We start from the raw sequence: 20,986 nt of genomic DNA on the forward strand, positions 1-20,986 counted from the left end.
GGGCATGTACAGTACATACAGGATGTATATGGTGACATCACATGGAGGAGCAGGGGACATGTACAGTACATACAGGATGTATATGGTGACATCACATGGAGGAGCAGGAGACATGTACAGTACATACAGGATGTGTATGGTGACAGTCTGGCAGCTTCCATCACATGGAGGAGCAGGAGACATGTACAGTACATACAGGATGTATATGGTGACAGCTCCCATCACATGGAGGAGCAGGGGACATGTACAGTACATACAGGATGTATATGGTGACAGCTCCCATCACATGGAGGAGCAGGGGGCATGTACAGTACATACAGGATGTATATGGTGACATCACATGGAGGAGCAGGGGACATGTACAGTACATACAGGATGTATATGGTGACATCACATGGAGGAGCAGGAGACATGTACAGTACATACAGGATGTGTATGGTGACAGCCTGGCAGCTTCCATCACATGGAGGAGCAGGGACATGTACAGTACATATAGGATGTATATGGTGACATCACATGGAGAAGCAGGAGACATGTACAGTACATACAGGATGTATATGGTGACAGCTCCCATCACATGGAGGAGCAGGGGGCATGTACAGTACATACAGGATGTATATGGTGACATCACATGGAGGAGCAAGGGACATGTACAGTACATACAGGATGTATATGGTGACATCACATGGAGGAGCAGGGGACATGTACAGTACATACAGGATGTATATGGTGACATCACATGGAGGAGCAGGGGACATGTACAGTACATACAGGATGTATATGGTGACATCACATGGAGGAGCAGGGGACATGTACAGTACATACATGATGTATATAGTGACATCACATGGAGGAGCAAGGGACATGTACAGTACATACAGGATGTTTATGGTGACATCACATGGAGGAGCAGGGGACATGTACAGTACATACAAGATGTATATGGTGACATCACATGGAGGAGCAGGAGACATGTACAGTACATACATGATGTATATGGTGACAGCCTGGCAGCTTCCATCACATGGAGGAGCAGGAGACATGTACAGTACATACAGGATGTATATGGTGACATCACATGGAGAAGCAGGAGACATGTACAGTACATACAGGATGTATATGGTGACAGCTCCCATCACATGGAGGAGCAGGGGGCATGTACAGTACATACAGGATGTATATGGTGACATCACATGGAGGAGCAAGGGACATGTACAGTACATACAGGATGTATATGGTGACATCACATGGAGGAGCAGGGGACATGTACAGTACATACAGGATGTATATGGTGACATCACATGGAGGAGCAGGGGACATGTACAGTACATACAGGATGTATATGGTGACATCACATGGAGGAGCAGGGGACATGTACAGTACATACAGGATGTATATGGTGACATCACATGGAGGAGCAAGGGACATGTACAGTACATACAGGATGTATATGGTGACATCACATGGAGGAGCAGGGGACATGTACAGTACATACAGGATGTATATGGTGACATCACATGGAGGAGCAGGGGACATGTACAGTACATACATGATGTATATGGTGACATCACATGGAGGAGCAAGGGACATGTACAGTACATACAGGATGTATATGGTGACATCACATGGAGGAGCAGGGTACATGTACAGTACATACAGGATGTATATGGTGACATCACATGGAGGAACAAGGGACATGTACAGTACATACAGGATGTATATGGTGACATCACATGGAGGATCAGGGGACATGTACAGTACATACATGATGTATATGGTGACAGCCTGGCAGCTTCCATCACGTGGAGGAGCAGGAGACATGTACAGTACAAACAGGATGTATATGGTGACATCACATGGAGAAGCAGGGGACATGTACAGTACATACAAGATGTATATGGTGACATCACATGAAGGAGCAGGGGACATGTACAGTACATACAGGATGTATATGGTGACATCACATGGAGAAGCAGGGGACATGTACAGTACATACAAGATGTATATGGTGACATCACATGAAGGAGCAGGGGACATGTACAGTACATACAGGATGTATATGGTGACATCACATGGAGAAGCAGGGGACATGTACAGTACATACAAGATGTATATGGTGACATCACATGGAGGAGCAGGGGACATGTACAGTACATACAGGATGTATATGGTGACATCACATGGAGGAGCAAGGGACATGTACAGTACATACAGGATGTATATGGTGACATCACATGGAGAAGCAGGAGACATGTACAGTACATACAGGGTGTATATGGTGACAGCTCCCATCACATGGAGGAGCAGGGGGCATGTACAGTACATACAGGATGTATATGGTGACATCACATAGAGGAGCAGGGGACATGTACAGTACATACAAGATGTATATGGTGACATCACATGGAGGAGCAGGAGACATGTACAGTACATACAGGATGTATATGGTGACAGCTCCCATCACATGGAGGAGAAGGGGGCATGTACAGTACATACAGGATGTATATGGTGACATCACATGGAGGAGCAGGGGACATGTACAGTACATACAAGATGTATATGGTGACATCACATGGAGGAGCAGGAGACATGTACAGTACATACAGGATATATATGGTGACATCACATGGAGGAGCAAGGGACATGTACAGTACATACAGGATGTATATGGTGACATCACATGGAGGAGCAGGAGACATGTACAGTACATACAGGATGTATATGGTGACATCACATGGAGGAGCAGGAGACATGTACAGTACATACAGGATGTATATGGTGACATCACATGGAGGAGCAGGGGACATGTACAGTACATACAGGATGTATATGGTGACATCACATGGAGAAGCAGGGGATATGTATAGTACATACAAGATGTATATGGTGACATCACATGGAGGAGCAGGGGACATGTACAGTACATACAGGATGTATATGGTGACATCACATGGAGGAGCAGGAGACATGTACAGTACATACAGGATGTATATGGTGACATCACATGGAGGAGCAGGAGACATGTACAGTACATACAGGATGTATATGGTGACAGCCTGGCAGCTTCCATCACATGGAGGAGCAGGAGACATGTACAGTACATACAGGATGTATATGGTGACAGCTTCCATCACATGGAGGAGCAGGAGACATGTACAGTACATACAGGATGTATTAAGTGACAGCTTCCATCACATGGAGGAGCAGGAGACATGTACAGTACATACAGGATGTATATGGTGACATCACATGGAGGAGCAGGAGACATGTACAGTACATACAGGATGTATATGGTGACAGCTTCCATCACATGGAGGAGCAGGAGACATGTACAGTACATACAGGATGTATATGGTGACAGCTGCCATCACATGGAGGAGCAGGAGACATGTACAGTACATACAGGGTATATATGGTGACATCACATGGAGGAGCAGGAGACATGTACAGTACATACAGGGTATATATGGTGACATCACATGGAGGAGCAGGAGACATGTACAGTACATACAGGGTATATATGGTGACACCACATGGAGGAGCAGGGGACATGTACAGTACATACAGGATGTATATGGTGACAGCTTCCATCACATGGAGGAGCAGGGGACATGTACAGTACATACAGGATGTATATGGTGACAGCTGCCATCACATGGAGGAGCAGGAGACATGTACAGTACATACAGGGTATATATGGTGACATCACATGGAGGAGCAGGGGACATGTACAGTACATACAGGATGTATATGGTGACATCACATGGAGGAGCAGGAGACATGTACAGTACATACAGGATGTATATGGTGACATCACATGGAGGAGCAGGAGACATGTACAGTACATACAGGATGTATATGGTGACATCACATGGAGGAGCAGGGGACATGTACAGTACATACAGGATGTATATGGTGACATCACATGGAGGAGCAGGAGACATGTACAGTACATACAGGATGTATATGGTGACATCACATGGAGGAGCAGGAGACATGTACAGTACATACAGGATGTATATGGTGACAGCTTCCATCACATGGAGGAGCAGGAGACATGTACAGTACATACAGGATGTATATGGTGACAGCTTCCATCACATGGAGGAGCAGGAGACATGTACAGTACATACAGGATGTATATGGTGACAGCTTCCATCACATGGAGGAGCAGGAGACATGTACAGTACATACAGGATGTATATGTACAGTACATACAGGATGTATATGGTGACATCACATGGAGGAGCAGGGGACATGTACAGTACATACAGGATGTATATGGTGACAGCTTCCATCACATGGAGGAGCAGGGACATGTACAGTACATACAGGATGTATATGGTGACATCACATGGAGGAGCAGGGTACATGTACAGTACATACAGGATGTACATGGTGACAGCTCCCATCACATGGAGGAGCAGGAGACATGTACAGTACATACAGGATGTATATGGTGACAGCTTCCATCACATGGAGGAGCAGGAGACATGTACAGTACATACAGGATGTATATGTACAGTACATACAGGATGTATATGGTGACATCACATGGAGGAGCAGGGGACATGTACAGTACATACAGGATGTATATGGTGACAGCTTCCATCACATGGAGGAGCAGGGACATGTACAGTACATACAGGATGTATATGGTGACATCACATGGAGGAGCAGGGTACATGTACAGTACATACAGGATGTACATGGTGACAGCTCCCATCACATGGAGGAGCAGGAGACATGTACAGTACATACAGGATGTATATGGTGACAGCTTCCATCACATGGATGAGCAGGAGACATGTACAGTACATACAGGATGTATATGGTCACAGCTTCCATCACATGGAGGAGCAGGAGACATGTACAGTACATACAGGATGTATATGGTCACAGCTTCCATCACATGGAGGAGCAGGGGGCATGTACAGTACATACAGGATGTATATGGTGACATCACATGGAGGAGCAGGGGACATGTACAGTACATACATGATGTATATGGTGACAGCCTGGCAGCTTCCATCACATGGAGGAGCAGGAGACATGTACAGTACATACAGGATGTATATGGTGACATCACATGGAGGAGCAGGGGACATGTACAGTACATACATGATGTATATGGTGACAGCCTGGCAGCTTCCATCACATGGAGGAGCAGGAGACATGTACAGTACATACAGGATGTATATGGTGACATCACATGGAGGAGCAGGGGACATGTACAGTACATACAGGATGTATATGGTGACATCACCTGGAGGAGCAGGGGACATGTACAGTACATACAGGATGTATATGGTGACATCACATGGAGGAGCAGGGGACATGTACAGTACATACAGGATGTATATGGTGACAGCCTCCATTGCATGGAGGAGCAGGGAACATGAAGGAAAGGGCCTTCTGGTTATATACTGGGGGCATGAGCTGGCAGGCTATATACTAGGCTTATATTTGAGTCAATAGTTTTCCTAGTTTTTGTGTTAAAATTAGGGGTCTGAGCTTATACTCTGCTTCTTTGAATTTCCTCCACTTGATGGTCACTACTCTCCTCTTTATCTGCAGCTCTAGAAGACCTATTCAATAGGTCCCCTCACCTCACATATGTGATGATGAAAATGCAAGGGCTGCTTCACAGAGTCAGGGGTACATTGAAATCTATTTCTAGCCTCCATGGCTGCCAAGATATCAGTCCCAGTATCTGACCATTATAATCCTCTCTACTTTCAGAGCAGGGGTGCTGGAGCAGAGGAGTTGTTGGAGCAGGGGTGCTGGAGCAGAGGAGTTGCTGGAGCAGAGGAGTTGTTGGAGGAGGGGTTCTGCAGCAGAGGAGTTGTTGGAGGAGGGATCCTGGAGCAGAGGAGTTGTTGGAGCAGGGGTGCTGGAGCAGAGGAGTTGTTGGAGCAGGGGTCCTGGAGCAGAGGAGTTGTTGGAGCAGGGGTCCTGGAGCAGAGGAGTTGTTGGAGCAGGGGTCCTGGAGCAGAGGAGTTGTTGGAGGAGGGGTCCTGGAGCAGAGGAGTTGTTGGAGCAGGGGTCCTGGAGCAGAGGAGTTGTTGGAGCAGGGGTCCTGGAGCAGAGGAGTTGTTGGAGCAGGGGTCCTGGAGCAGAGGAGTTGTTGGAGGAGGGGTCATGGAGCAGAGGAGTTGTTGGAGCAGGGGTCCTGGAGCAGAGGAGTTGTTGGAGCAGGGGTCCTGGAGCAGAGGAGTTGTTGGAGGAGGGGTCATGGAGCAGAGGAGTTGTTGGAGCAGGGGTGCTGGAGCAGAGGAGTTGCTGGAGCAGAGGAGTTGTTGGAGGAGGGGTCCTGGAGCAGAGGAGTTGTTGGAGGAGGGATCCTGGAGCAGAGGAGTTGTTGGAGCAGGGGTGCTGGAGCAGAGGAGTTGTTGGAGCAGGGGTCCTGGAGCAGAGGAGTTGTTGGAGCAGGGGTCCTGGAGCAGAGGAGTTGTTGGAGGAGGGGTCCTGGAGCAGAGGAGTTGTTGGAGGAGGGGTCCTGGAGCAGAGGAGTTGTTGGAGCAGGGGTCCTGGAGCAGAGGAGTTGTTGGAGCAGGGGTGCTGGAGCAGAGGAGATGTTGGAGCAGGGGTGCTGGAGCAGAGGAGATGTTGGAGCAGGGGCCTGTGTTTTACTAATTTGCTCTCACACTGAGAAAATAAGAAGGTGACAATAACACACGCCCCATTACTCCTTTGCTCCAGCACCTCCTCTTGGACAGTAGAGAGGATTACAATGGTCAATTACTGCAACTGATATTTCAGCAACCGTGGAGGCCTTTAATCTATCATCATCATAGTATCATAGTATATAAGGCTGGAAGAAGACGCAAGTCCATCAAGTCCAACCTTCAAGAATTAAATAAATGTTTTATCCCCATAACCCGTGATATTTTTTCTCTCCAGAAAGTCATCCAGGCCTCTCCTGCACATGTACATAGAGTCCGCCATAACAACCTCCTGCGGCAGAGAGTTCCACAGTCTCACTGCTCTTACAGTAAAGAACCTTTGTCTATGGTGATGGTAGAATCGCCTCTCCTCTAGGTGTAGAGGATGCCCCCTGTCTATGGTGACGGTAGAACCTCCTCTCCTCTAGGCGTAGAGGATGCCCCTGTCTATGGTGACGGTAGAACCTCCTCTCCTCTAGGCGTAGAGGATGCCCCCTTGTCCTGGTCACAGGCCTAGGTATAAAAAGATCTTTGGAGAGATCCTTGTACTGTCCGTTCAGGTATTTGTACATTGTAATGAGGTTTCCCCTCAGTCGTCTTTTTTCTAAACTGAATAATCCCAAATTTTGTAATCTGTCAGTGTATTCTAGTCCCCCCATTCCCCTAATAATCCTGGTTGCTCTCCTCTGCACCCGTTCCAGCTCTACTATATCCTTTTTATACACTGGTGCCCAAAACTGTCCCCAATATTCCATGTGTGGTCTGACCAGGGATTTGTATAAGGGCAAAACTATGTCTTTATCATGAGAATCTATTCCTCTCTTGATACATCCCATTATTTTATTTGCTTTAGCAGCAGCCGCCTGGCTCTGGTCACTAAAATTAAGTTTACCATCCACCAATACGCCCAGGTCCTTTTCAGCTTCAGTTTTACTAAGTAATTGACCGTTTAGAACATAATTATACTTTTTGTTTCCATGGCCCAAGTGCATAACTTTACATTTATCTACATTAAACCTCATCAACCATTTCTCTGCCCATCCCTCAAGCTTCCACAAATCCCTCTGTAATGCTAAACTATCGACCTCAGTATTTATTACTTTACACAGCTTAGTATCATCTGCAAATATTGAAACTTGACTGTGTAAACCCACTACAAGGTCATTAATAAAAATATTAAAAAGAAGTGGCCCCAATACTGACCCCTGTGGCACTCCACTGGTAACATCAACCCAATCTGAGAATGTGCCATTAATGACCACCCTCTGTTTTCTATCACTAAGCCAATTACTTACCCAGATACACAGATTTTCTCCTATTCCCAGCAGTCTCATTTTATATACCAACCTTTTATGTGGCACGGTGTCAAATGCCTTTGAAAAGTCCAGATATACAACATCCACAGCGTCCCCCAGATCCAGTCTTGAACTTACCTCCTCGTAGAAACCAATCAGATTAGTCTGACAGGACCGATCTCTCATAAACCCGATGCTGACGCTGGGTTATAAGGTTGTGCACAGTGAGATACTCCAGGATAGCATCTCTAATAAACCCCTCAAATATTTTCCCCACCACAGCAGTTAGACTTACGGGTCTGTAGTTTCCAGGATCGCTATTTGATCCTTTTTTGTATATTGGTACCACATTTGCTATGCACCAGTCCTGTGGAACATAACCAGTCCTCAGTGAATCTTCAAATATTAAAAATAACGGTCTGTCTATCACCGTACATAATTCATGCAGAACCCGGGGGTGTATGCCATCTGGCCCCGGTGATTTATCTATCTTAGTGGTTGCGAGGCGGCGCCGTACCTCTTCCTGGGTTAAACTGTTGACATTCCAAAGAGAATTTACATTATTCCTCATTGTGTCTTCCACCAGGGGATTTTCCTGGGTAAAGACAGTTGAGAAGGCGACATTCAGTAGATTGGCCCTTTCCTCATCTCCTTCCACCATGACCCCCATGTTATTTCTAAGGGGACCCACACTCTCTGTTTTTAGTTTCTTATCATTTATATACTTGAAAAATAATTTGGGATTATTTTTGCTCTCCCTGGCAATATTTCTCTCAGTCTCTATTTTTGCGGCCTTTATCTGCTTTTTACAGGATTCATTTTTCTCTCTATAATCCTGTAATGCCTCATCGCTACCTTCACGTTTTAGCACCTTAAACGCTTTATCTTTCTCGCTTATTGCTTTCCTTACAAGACTAGTTAGCCACATAGGCTTTTTCTTGTTCCTCTTATGCTTTTTCCCATAAGGTATGTGTTTCTCACAGGACTTTTTCAGAATATATGAGAAAAAGTCCCATTTTTGGGGGGGGCTTTTGTCCTTGAGAGCATTATCCCAGTCTATGCCTTTAAGGTCTTCCCTTAGTTGATGAAAATTTGCCCTCCTGAAGTTTAGAGTGTTGGTTGCCCCTTCACTAACGCTCTTAGTAAAGCTTAATACAAAATCAATGATATTATGATCACTATTCCCCAGGTTCCCCCCAACCTGTAGTTTTGATATCCTATCAGGTCTGTTGGTCAGGATAAGGTCCAGCAGTGCCCCCCCCTCTTGTTGGCTCCAGGACTAGTTGCGACAGGTAATTGTCTTTTGTTGTTGACAAGAACCTGCTACCTTTGAAGGACCTGCATGTTTCTGCCCCCCAGTCAATATCTGGGTAATTGAAGTCCCCCATGATAAGTCCTTCATGGGCTTTGAAGCCGCATCCATTTCACTTATCAGCATTTCCTCTGCTGCCTCCATTATATTTGGAGCCTTATAACAAACCCCTAGTAATATTTTATTATTCTTTTTCCCTCCTCTTATCTCCACCCATAGGGACTCCACATTTGCGTTACTGATGTCATCTCGCAGGACGGGCTTGAGGCAAGAATTCACATATAAACAAACCCCTCCCCCTTGTCTATTTATACGATCCTTTCTAAAAAGACTATAACCATCTATAGTAACAGCCCAGTCATAGCTACTGTCCAGCCATGTCTCGCTGATACCCACTATATCATATTTCCGCTCCAACATCAAGAGTTCCAGTTCCTCCATTGTGTTTGTGAGGCTTCTGGCATTTGTGTACATACACTTTATATGGTTTTCCCTGTCCGTATTCCTTTTGTCCTTATTCCCCAATCTCATTCCAGCCCCCCTTCCTCCCCCATGGACTATGACCCTTCCCAGCTCTCTATGTACACTGTCTATTTGCCCTGCACAAGTGTAGTTGCCCTCCCCCCAGGTCTCTAGTTTAAACACTCCTCCAACCTTCTAGCCATTTTTTCCCCTAAAACAGCGGCCCCCTCCCCATTGAGGTGCAGCCCATCCCTACTATGAAGCAGCCCCTTCTTTATGGTATGTCCATCACCACATGAGTGATATGGAGAGACATCCTCTCTAATGACACTTATTATAGGGCAGTGATTACTATTCTATGTAATAACAGGCCAGGGAACCATCATAACAGGACGATGCTATCATTCAGAGACTGACCTGAGGGTTACCGGTAGAATTGCATTTCAAGGACTGATATCCTGATATTAAGATGGGGATTGATAAAACGATGTGCAGCACATTCATGAGGATGAGGAAGGCCATGAGGACGGAGCTTGTTTCCTGTAAAGACATGAGGCCGAGGTTTTACAGATGCATCACATTAATACAAAAGGGACTTCTATGTGGAGCAATCCCATCCCTTGGGGTTTACCTTCCGGGAGGAGTTTATTGCGGCTTGTACGCCCGTTCACTGAAAGAGTTGTAATTTATGGCACATGCAACTTCCCCCTGCAACACCATCAGGTGATCCGGGAAGTTTTCTTCTGTTGCCTACAAGTCCTGAAATAATCAGAATTCCTTACAAACCACTAGGAATAGCAATTGTTTCCCCATTTACGCCACTGCCATGCCAATTGGGCCAGATGGGGCTGCAGCCAGCATCAGAGTGGGGGATTCCTGCCTGCAGCAAACAAGCCTGACTAGTTCAAGCCTCCTGATGTATACAGCAGAGGCGGAGGGGCTTTCATCATACACAAAGTCCCAGCATCAGATTAATCTCCACCTCTGAGTCTAAGACTCTTACTTGGAATATTAACCCCTTAAAGGAAACCTACCATGTGATGTGATGCATTATGAAGCGAACATACCCTGAGACTGATGTAGCTGCACTGATGCAGAAACATATCTTGTTTAATCCCTGAGCTGAGTGGTTCTGCTGAAAAAAACAATTGTTTGACCTCTTTTGTTGTTCCTGGCCTCTTCTTTTTATGGTAAGTAGGATGCACCTATATTTACTTTATATGGGGGCTGCTTTTTTGAACAAATAAGAGGAGTTGAAATAGATTTTTTTGTTGCACCATTTCGGACGGAGAATGTAGTCTTTGCGGTAAAAAGTTTTTGCAGCACATGAATAGTGAAGGGAAGGTTTAGAATGAAGGGTGAACTATAATCTTCTGTGTAGGTACATCATTGTGAGTAAATAGGAATAGCCCAGTTTATATAGAGAATTTTTTGTGTATTTTCCATTTCTGGGAGTGTCGTTTCATGTTAAGTACTTTTTACTGATAGAACAATAACATGTGATGCCGGAGAATGAAGGGTTACAACGCGATGCCCTTTATACCAAGAAGAATTTGAATGTAACTTTTGTATTGTAAGCAAACAATTTAATCATTTGTTCTATGTGATTGTTTGTTTGTATTTGCGATTCCTTTGATGATCGCTCATTTGTATAAACGCCTAAAGCTGCGTCAAGCACCAAGGCCGCAAGAAGCGAAACCTGAGGTCAGGCGAGGTGCTTTGTCCTTCTTTGGAACCTTTTAGGATCACATGGACATTTTAAAACAATGTTTGTGAGTAATAAATACTTTTCTTCTTAATCCTTGGTGATCTGTATGATTGTCTTGTCTCCCGTTTTCGTAGGATCTAAGGTATTTTTTCATCTATAGGCAGGATCTAACTGAATGGATTGATGCTGACGCTTGGGAGTGACTGCCAAGGGTCTTCCATTTCGGCACAAGGTGGAGAGACATCCTTGATTCTCAAATGAAACTGACTGTTCTTCTCTTCCCTGAGACTGGGTAGCTTTTATTTGTGAGAAAGGCAGTTGAGCATTGGTTGTTAACCAGATTATCGATTCTTGACCTCTGGCAGATCACACTTACCTGTACTGGTCCACTTTCAGATCTCGCCTGTTTGTAGTACGTGCCATCTTTATATTTTTGCACCCACCCATGGATTTGCAGCCATAAATTGCTGTGCTGCCCTGGACTTTTTTCCTTAAAGAGGTATTGTGGGAATAGGAACGTCTGTTACAAAAGCCCATCATGCTATAAATAAATGAATATAAAAAACTCAATTTCTTTAGTCGCTTAAATAGTTTGATTTTATGATTTACTAAATGTTATGGTCTCTCTAAAGTATGTAGAGTTATCATCAAGATGGCCGCCACTGGAAACTACAAGTCCCATGATCCCTCAGTGCTCAGTAACTCCTCCTCCCTCTTAGGCTCTGCTCCCAGTGATGATGTAACAGACAGACTGTCCTGCTCTGTTATCATACTAATGATGTGTAACTGCTATCATTGCACATTACATCACTGAGATGACGTCTCACCACACACCAGCCGTACTGGATGCCCTGCAACCAACTGACTACAGCCTAACGTAGTGCTGATCACATGACCTGCCCAGGTGGTGGTCATGTGATATGGACATGTGACCAGTGGCATCTTCTGCCCTGTGTCTGCTCCGCGTGGAGGAAATTAATGGACTGATTAAAGACCCCCCTGTCTTCCCTTTGTTCCGCAATCGGCTGGTTACATTGTATTGTTATCACCATGACTTTTTATAGACTCATAGTTATGGTCTCACCTTGTTACCATTCGTGTAATGGTATCCGGAGGACCTATAATCCTTCCCATCAAGACTGTTCAGTGTTATTCCAACACAAGACAGGAAAATGTTGCTGATGTTCATAGCAAAGGCGAGTTTTATCTGCAAAGAATAGAGAAATCATATTTTTCTCTAATATATAGACATTGATTTCAGACTGCAATGGAAAAGTCTATGGGGCTAAGAGAGATGTCTGGCACTTCCATAGCCATACAATGAAGTTGTCTCCCTGGCCAATCATAGCCAAGAGTAGTAGTTGTAGGTGGCAATTTGTAGATTCAAAATATGTCTGTGTCACATATCCCAAACCCTGAACCAGAAAGCAAACCTCAGATCTGCTCATCATTTTCAGGACTAATACTATTGATAACATTTCCATAGATTAGGTCCTCACTATCAGATTGCTGTGGGTCCTGTAGATCAGCTCACTTTAATAGGATCTAAGATGCAGAGACTCAGTTCAGCCACTAGACTACGATTGGCGCTGTCTGCTTCCTGTTCCATTCCCAGCAGCTGATTGGGGGGGTTACTGCGTGTCTGACCCCAATGGTCTGATATTAGTGACCTTTTCCTAGGATAGGTCAGCAATATTTTTACTTTGGAATAATGAATAAGTACAAAGTCATATAACAAGACAGACAGCATCATAAACCCAGTGTCAGTAATTATTTGTCATCTATTACATGTTACTTACGTATTGAAAAGATCTTAAAGTAGAGGCGTAGAATGACAGGCAGCCGGTGGCAATAAACTGCAGAAGGCAAAAAATATGTTTAAATAAGACTCATTGACAAAATCTATATCCAAGTTTAACATGGAGCAACCAAATAGATGGATACAGTAACCACCATGAAAACACTTGTGGGGGATTTTAAAATGGGGACTTTGGGCAGCTGCTCAGAGCCCAAGGCTTCCGTGGGACCCTTAGCCACCAAACCAAGATAACTACATACATTACGTATGCATATACACACACAACAACTTATTGCTACTCATATCCTGCATATAAGCGCACAGCAAATCACTACTACACTTACCCTCCATATTTACACACAGCAAATGACTACTACTCTTATCCTGCTTATATGTACACAGCAAATGACTACTACTCTTATCCTGCTTATATGCACACAGCACATGACTACTACTCTTATCCTGCATATATGCACACAGCACATGACTGCTACTCTTATCCTGCATATAAGCGCACAGCAAATGACTACTACACTTACCCTCCATATTTACACACAGCAAATGACTACTACACTTATCCTGCTTATATGCACACAACAAATGACTACTACTCTTATCCTGCATATAATCACACAACAAATGACTACTACCCTTATCCTGCATCGATGCACACAGCACATGACTGCTACTCTTATCCTGCATATATGCACACAACAAATGACTACTACTCTTATCCTGCATATATGCACACAACAAATGACTACAACCCTTATCCTGCATCGATGCACACAGCACATGACTGCTACTCTTTTCTGCATATATGCACACAACAAATGACTACTACTCTTATCCTGCATATATGCACACAACAAATGACTACTACTCTTATCCTGCATATATGCACACAGCAAACGACTACTACTCTTATTGTGCTTATATGCACACAGCAAATGACTACTACTCTTTTCTGCATATATGCACACAGCAAATGACTGCTACTCTTATCCTGCATATATGCACACAGCAAATGACTACTACTCTTTTCTGCATATATGCACACAGCAAATGACTGCTACTCTTATCCTGCATATATGCACACAGCAAACGACTACTACTCTTATCCTGCATATATGCACACAACAAATGACTACTACTCTTATCCTGCATATAAGCACACAGCAAATGATTACTACTCTTATTCTGCATATATGTACACAGAAAATTACTCCTGTACATATGGGCACTGCACACTACTATAACTCCTATCCTGCAAATATGGTAACTACATAGCGCTGATTTATTTACAAAAAAGGTCCCTAGGGACCTCACTGAGACCCATTGGTCAAAAACGTAACTTTTTATATGTTTGAGCATTAAAAAGTATTAATTGGATTGCTGAAACCTATTGAACACATAATTAAAAATTCTACAAATCCATGGCGTTGGGAAATATTGTTATCTATAACCAAGTCCACGTATAACGGAGTTAACTGTTGTATCAATCCAATGCAGGGAGAAGCACTAGAGGTCGCCAGAGATGTGGTTCTAATTCGCCTGTGTGTTAAATCTATAGTGTTTCTATTAACTCTGCAACTTTGTTGCTACAATTGTATTCGCTGATGCTACAGTGTACTACTGTTGGCTGACGTCCAAGCCACTATTTGCTGGTATATGGATCCACTAGAGCTCTCCCTGTCTGTAAATATTTTTATACATATTTCCTCCTCATTTTCTAACTGTTAACGGACACTAGAACTGATCCCTAACACCATTTCATTGCTGTCTAAAAAAGGTAGATAATACCCCCCCCCCGACATGTTTCGCCAAAATGATGGCGTCCTCAGGGGTGCCGGGGCTACGTTCTACGTGGACTTGGTTATAGATAACAATATTTCCCAACGCCATGGATTTGTAGAATTTTTAATTATGTCTTCAATAGGTTTCAGCAATCCAATTAATACGTTTTAATGCTCAAACATATTAAAAGTTAAGTTTTAGACCAATGGGTCTCAGTGAGGTCCGTAGGGACCTTTTTTTGTAAATAAATAATCTGTGTGTATGGACCCAGTCACATAGACATCCACGTTCAGTACTTGATTACATATATTATTCTGCATGTATCTGCACTAGAAGAAATAACTACAAACAGAAACCTGCATATGTGTGGTGCTGCGGCTGTACTATTCCCAAGCAATGAGTGTATAATTTAGGGGGAGGCAGGGGACCCATAGCAGTCTTAATCTTCCCCTGAGTACCGCAATACAGGACCCTTGCAGCGAGCTTTTTGTTTTTATCAAGGAATCTGTTGTGGGTCTCAGAAGAGGTCGCAATGTCCTTCTCACACGTAGTATAATCTATGGTCTATGTAATGTGTAATATTCATGGATGGTAATCATAGTGGCTGCTCTCATCGACCCGTCCCTTCATGTATCACAGGGGTAAGCAATAAGGCATCAGGAAACACTTGCAGACGATAGAAAGGCCCAGGTAATATAGAGGACAATGTGCTATACACCTGGCCCAGGTAATATAGAGGACAATGTGTTATACACCTGGCCCAGGTAATATAGAGGACAATGTGTTATACACCTGGCCCAGGTAATATAGAGGACGATGTGTTATACACCTGGCCCAGGTAATATAGAGGACAATGTGTTATACACCTGGCCCAGGTAATATAGAGGACAATGTGTTATACACCTGGCCCAGGTAATATAGAGGACAATGTGTTATACACCTGGCCCAGGTAATATAGAGGACGATGTGTTATACACCTGGCCCAGGTAATATAGAGGACGATGTGTTATACACCTGGCCCAGGTAATATAGAGGACGATGTGTTATACACCTGGCCCAGGTAATATAGAGGACGATGTGTTATACACCTGGCCCAGGTAATATAGAGGACGATGTGTTATACACCTGGCCCAGGTAATATAGAGGACGATGTGTTATACACCTGGCCCAGGTAATATAGAGGACGATGTGTTATACACCTGGCCCAGGTAATATAGAGGACGATGTGTTATACACCTGGCCCAGGTAATATAGAGGACGATGTGTTATACACCTGGCCCAGGTAATATAGAGGACGATGTGTTATACACCTGGCCCAGGTAATATAGAGGACAATGTGTTATACGTTATACACCTGGCCCAGGTAATATAGAGGACGATGTGTTATACACCTGGCCCAGGTAATATAGAGGACAATGTGCTATACACCTGGCCCAGGTAATATAGAGGACGATGTGCTATACACCTGGCCCAGGTAATATAGAGGACAATGTGTTATACACCTGGCCCAGGTAATATAGAGGACACTGTGTTATACACCTGGCCCAGGTAATATAGAGGACGATGTGTTATACACCTGGCCCAGGTAATATAGAGGACGATGTGTTATACACCTGGCCCAGGTAATATAGAGGACGATGTGTTATACACCTGGCCCAGGTAATATAGAGGACAATGTGTTATACACCTGGCCCAGGTAATATAGAGGACAATGTGTTATACACCTGGCCCAGGTAATATAGAGGACGATGTGTTATACACCTGGCCCAGGTAATATAGAGGACAATGTGCTATACACCTGGCCCAGGTAATATAGAGGACAATGTGTTATACACCTGGCCCAGGTAATATAGAGGACAATGTGCTATACACCTGGCCCAGGTAATATAGAGGACAATGTGTTATACACCTGGCCCAGGTATTATAGAGGACAATGTGTTATACACCTGGCCCAGGTAATATAGAGGACGATGTGTTATACACCTGGCCCAGGTAATATAGAGGACGATGTGTTATACACCTGGCCCAGGTAATATAGAGGACAATGTGTTATACACCTGGCCCAGGTAATATAGAGGACGATGTGTTATACACCTGGCCCAGGTAATATAGAGGACAATGTGTTATACACCTGGCCCAGGTAATATAGAGGACAATGTGTTATACACCTGGCCCAGGTAATATAGAGGACGATGTGTTATACACCTGGCCCAGGTAATATAGAGTACGATGTGTTATACACCTGGCCCAGGTAATATAGAGGACGATGTGTTATACAGCTGGCCCAGGTAATATAGAGGACGATGTGTTATACACCTGGCCCAGGTAATATAGAGGACGATGTGTTATACACCTGGCCCAGGTAATATAGAGGACGATGTGTTATACACCTGGCCCAGGTAATATAGAGTACGATGTGTTATACACCTGGCCCAGGTAATATAGAGGACGATGTGTTATACACCTGGCCCAGGTAATATAGAGGACAATGTGTTATACACCTGGCCCAGGTAATATAGAGGACAATGTGTTATACACCTGGCCCAGGTAATATAGAGGACAATGTGTTATACACCTGGCCCAGGTAATATAGAGGACAATGTGTTATACACCTGGCCCAGGTAATATAGAGGACAATGTGTTATACACCTGGCCCAGGTAATATAGAGGACAATCAAGGCTGGTGGGAAACTGGATGGCAAAGAAGCGTCGGCTCCCCACAATTGTAGAAATAAAACCTGGGATATTCACCTTATCTGCAGTCATTTTTCAGGTAGGATTATAAAACAATGTCATTTGTAGAAAATTACAGGTGGTCCCCTACTTAAGGTCACCCGACTTACAGACGACCCCTAGTTACAGATGGACCCTCTGCCCCCTGTGACCTCTGGTGACCCCTCTGCCCCCTGTGACCTCTGGTGACCCCTCTGCCCCCTGTGACTTCTGGTGACCTCTCTGGATGTTACTATAGTCCCAGGCTGCAATGATCAGCTGTAAGGTGTCTGTAATGAAGCTTTAGTGATAATCCCTGGTCCAATTACAGCAAAAAATTTTGAAATTCCAATTGTCACTTGGGAAATTTTTTCTTTTGTCTAGATCTACAATGATAAAATATACAGTCTCGACTTACATACAAATTCAACTTAAGAACAAACCTAAGCACCCTATCTTGTATGTAACCCGGGGACTGGCTGTATATTTCTTGCAAATAACAATATTTACTTATAATATTTGCTAAAGCAACAACAGCTCATCACAACAGATCGCTTCACTGATTCAGGCAAAATGGGAATTTATATCCCCCATTCACCCCCAGCAATCAGTTCATTATTAGTCCCCATTCACCCCCAGCAATCAGTTCATTATTAGTCCCCATTCACCCCCAGCAATCAGTTCATTATTAGTCCCCATTCACCCCCAGCAATCAGTTCATTATGAGTCCCTATTCACCCCCAGCAATCAGTTCATTATTAGTCCCCATTCACCCCCAGCAATCAGTTCATTATTAGTCCCTATTCACCCCCAGCAATCAGTTCATTATTAGTCCCCATTCACCCCCGGCAATCAGTTCATTATTAGTCCCTATTCACCCCCAGCAATAAGTTCATTATTAGTCCCCATTCACCCCCAGCAATCAGTTCATTATTAGTCCCCATTCACCCCCAGCAATCAGTTCATTATTAGTCCCCATTCACCCCCAGCAATCAGTTCATTATTAGTCCCCATTCACCCCCAGCAATCAGTTCATTATTAGTCCCCATTCACTCCCAGCAATCAGTTCATTATTAGTCCCTATTCACCCCCAGCAATCAGCTCATTATTAGCCCCCATTCACCTCCAGCAATCAGTTCATTATTAGTCCCCATTCACCCCCAGCAATCAGTTCATTATTAGTCCCCATTCACCCCCAGCAATCAGTTCATTATTAGTCCCCATTCACCCCCAGCAATCAGCTCATTATTAGCCCCCTTTCACCTCCAGCAATCAGTTCATTATTAGTCCCCATTCACCCCCAGCAATCAGTTCATTATTAGTCCCCATTCACCCACAGCAATCAGTTCATTATTAGTCTCCATTCACTCCCAGCAATCAGTTCATTATTAGTCCCCATTCACCCCCAGCAATCAGTTCATTATTAGTCCCTATTCACCCCCAGCAATCAGTTCATTATTAGTCTCCATTCACCCCCAGCAATCAGTTCATTATTAGTCCCTATTCACCCCCAGCAATCAGTTCATTATTAGTCCCCATTCACCCCCAGCAATCAGTTCATTATTAGTCCCCATTCACCCCCAGCAATCAGTTCATTATTAGTCCCTAATCACCCCCAGCAATCAGCTCATTATTAGCCCCCATTCACCTCCAGCAATCAGTTCATTATTAGTCCCGATTCACCCCCAGCAATCAGTTCATTATTAGTCCCCATTCACCCCCAGCAATCAGTTCATTATTAGCCCCCATTCACCTCCAGCAATCAGTTCATTATTAGTCCCCATTCACCCCCAGCAATCAGTTCATTATTAGTCCCCATTCACCCCCAGCAATCAGTTCATTATTAGTCCCCATTCACCCCCAGCAATCAGTTCATTATTAGTCCCTATTCACCCCCATCAATCAGTTCATTATTAGTCCCCATTCACCCCCAGCAATCAGTTCATTATTAGTCCCTATTCACCCCCAGCAATCAGTTCATTATTAGTCCCCATTCACCCCCAGCAATCAGTTCATTATTAGTCCCCATTCACCCACAGCAATCAGTTCATTATTAGTCTCCATTCACTCCCAGCAATCAGTTCATTATTAGTCCCCATTCACCCCCAGCAATCAGTTCATTATTAGTCCCTATTCACCCCCATCAATCAGTTCATTATTAGTCTCCATTCACCCCCAGCAATCAGTTCATTATTAGTCCCTATTCACCCCCAGCAATCAGTTCATTATGAGTCCCCATTCACCCCCAGCAATAAGTTCATTATTAGTCCCCATTCACCCCCAGCAATCAGTTCATTATTAGTCCCCATTCACCCACAGCAATCAGTTCATTATTAGTCCCCATTCACCCCCCGCAATCAGCTCATTATTAGTCCCCATTCACCCCCAGCAATCAGTTCATTATTAGTCCCCATTCACCCCCAGCAATCAGTTCATTATTAGTCCCCATTCACTCCCAGCAATCAGTTCATTATTAGTCCCCATTCACCCCCAGCAATCAGCTCATTATTAGTCCCCATTTACCTCCAGCAATCAGCTCATTATTAGTCCCCATTCACCCCCAGCAATCAGCTCATTATTAGTCCCCATTCACCCCCAGCAATCAGCTCATTATTAGTCCCCATTCACCCCCAGCAATCAGTTCATTATTAGTCCCCATTCACCCCCAGCAATCAGTTCATTATTAGTCCCCATTCACCCCCAGCAATCAGTTCATTATTAGTCCCCATTTACCCCCAGCAATTAGTTCATTATTAGTCCCCATTCACCCACAGCAATCAGTTCATTATTAGTCCCCATTTACCCCCAGCAATCAGCTCATTATTAGTCCCCATTCACCCCCAGCAATCAGTTCATTATTAGTCCCCATTCACCCCCAGCAATCAGTTCATTATTAGTCCCCATTCACCCCCAGCAATCAGTTCATTATTAGTCCCCATTTACCCCCAGCAATTAGTTCATTATTAGTCCCCATTCACTCCCAGCAATCAGCTCATTATTAGTCCCCAATCACCCCCAGCAATCAGTTCATTATTAGTCCCCATTCACTCCCAGCAATCAGTTCATTATTAGTCCCCATTCACCCCCAGCAATCAGCTCATTATTAGTCCCCATTCACCCCCAGCAATCAGTTCATTATTAGTCCCCATTCACCCCCAGCAATCAGTTCATTATTAGTCCCCATTCACCCCCAGCAATCAGTTCATTATTAGTCCCCATTCACCCCCAGCAATCAGA

General features: G+C 44.3%; 1 protein-coding gene across 1 annotated transcript in view; it reads right to left on the bottom strand.

Annotated features, from left to right (window-relative positions):
* Positions 1–20,986, bottom strand: part of LOC140106336 (membrane-spanning 4-domains subfamily A member 4A-like) — a 40,351-nt gene that overhangs the window by 12,489 nt on the left and 6,876 nt on the right. The window contains exons 3-5 of the mRNA XM_072130736.1: positions 13,242–13,298; positions 12,527–12,649; positions 10,152–10,274 (exon numbers count right to left, since the gene is read on the bottom strand). Of these exons, the coding sequence (XP_071986837.1) occupies positions 10,152–10,274; positions 12,527–12,649; positions 13,242–13,298 (303 nt within the window). The remainder of the gene's footprint in view (positions 1–10,151; positions 10,275–12,526; positions 12,650–13,241; positions 13,299–20,986) is intronic.

This window comes from Engystomops pustulosus, chromosome 11, assembly GCF_040894005.1.
Source record: "Engystomops pustulosus chromosome 11, aEngPut4.maternal, whole genome shotgun sequence".
NCBI lineage: Eukaryota > Metazoa > Chordata > Amphibia > Anura > Leptodactylidae > Engystomops > Engystomops pustulosus.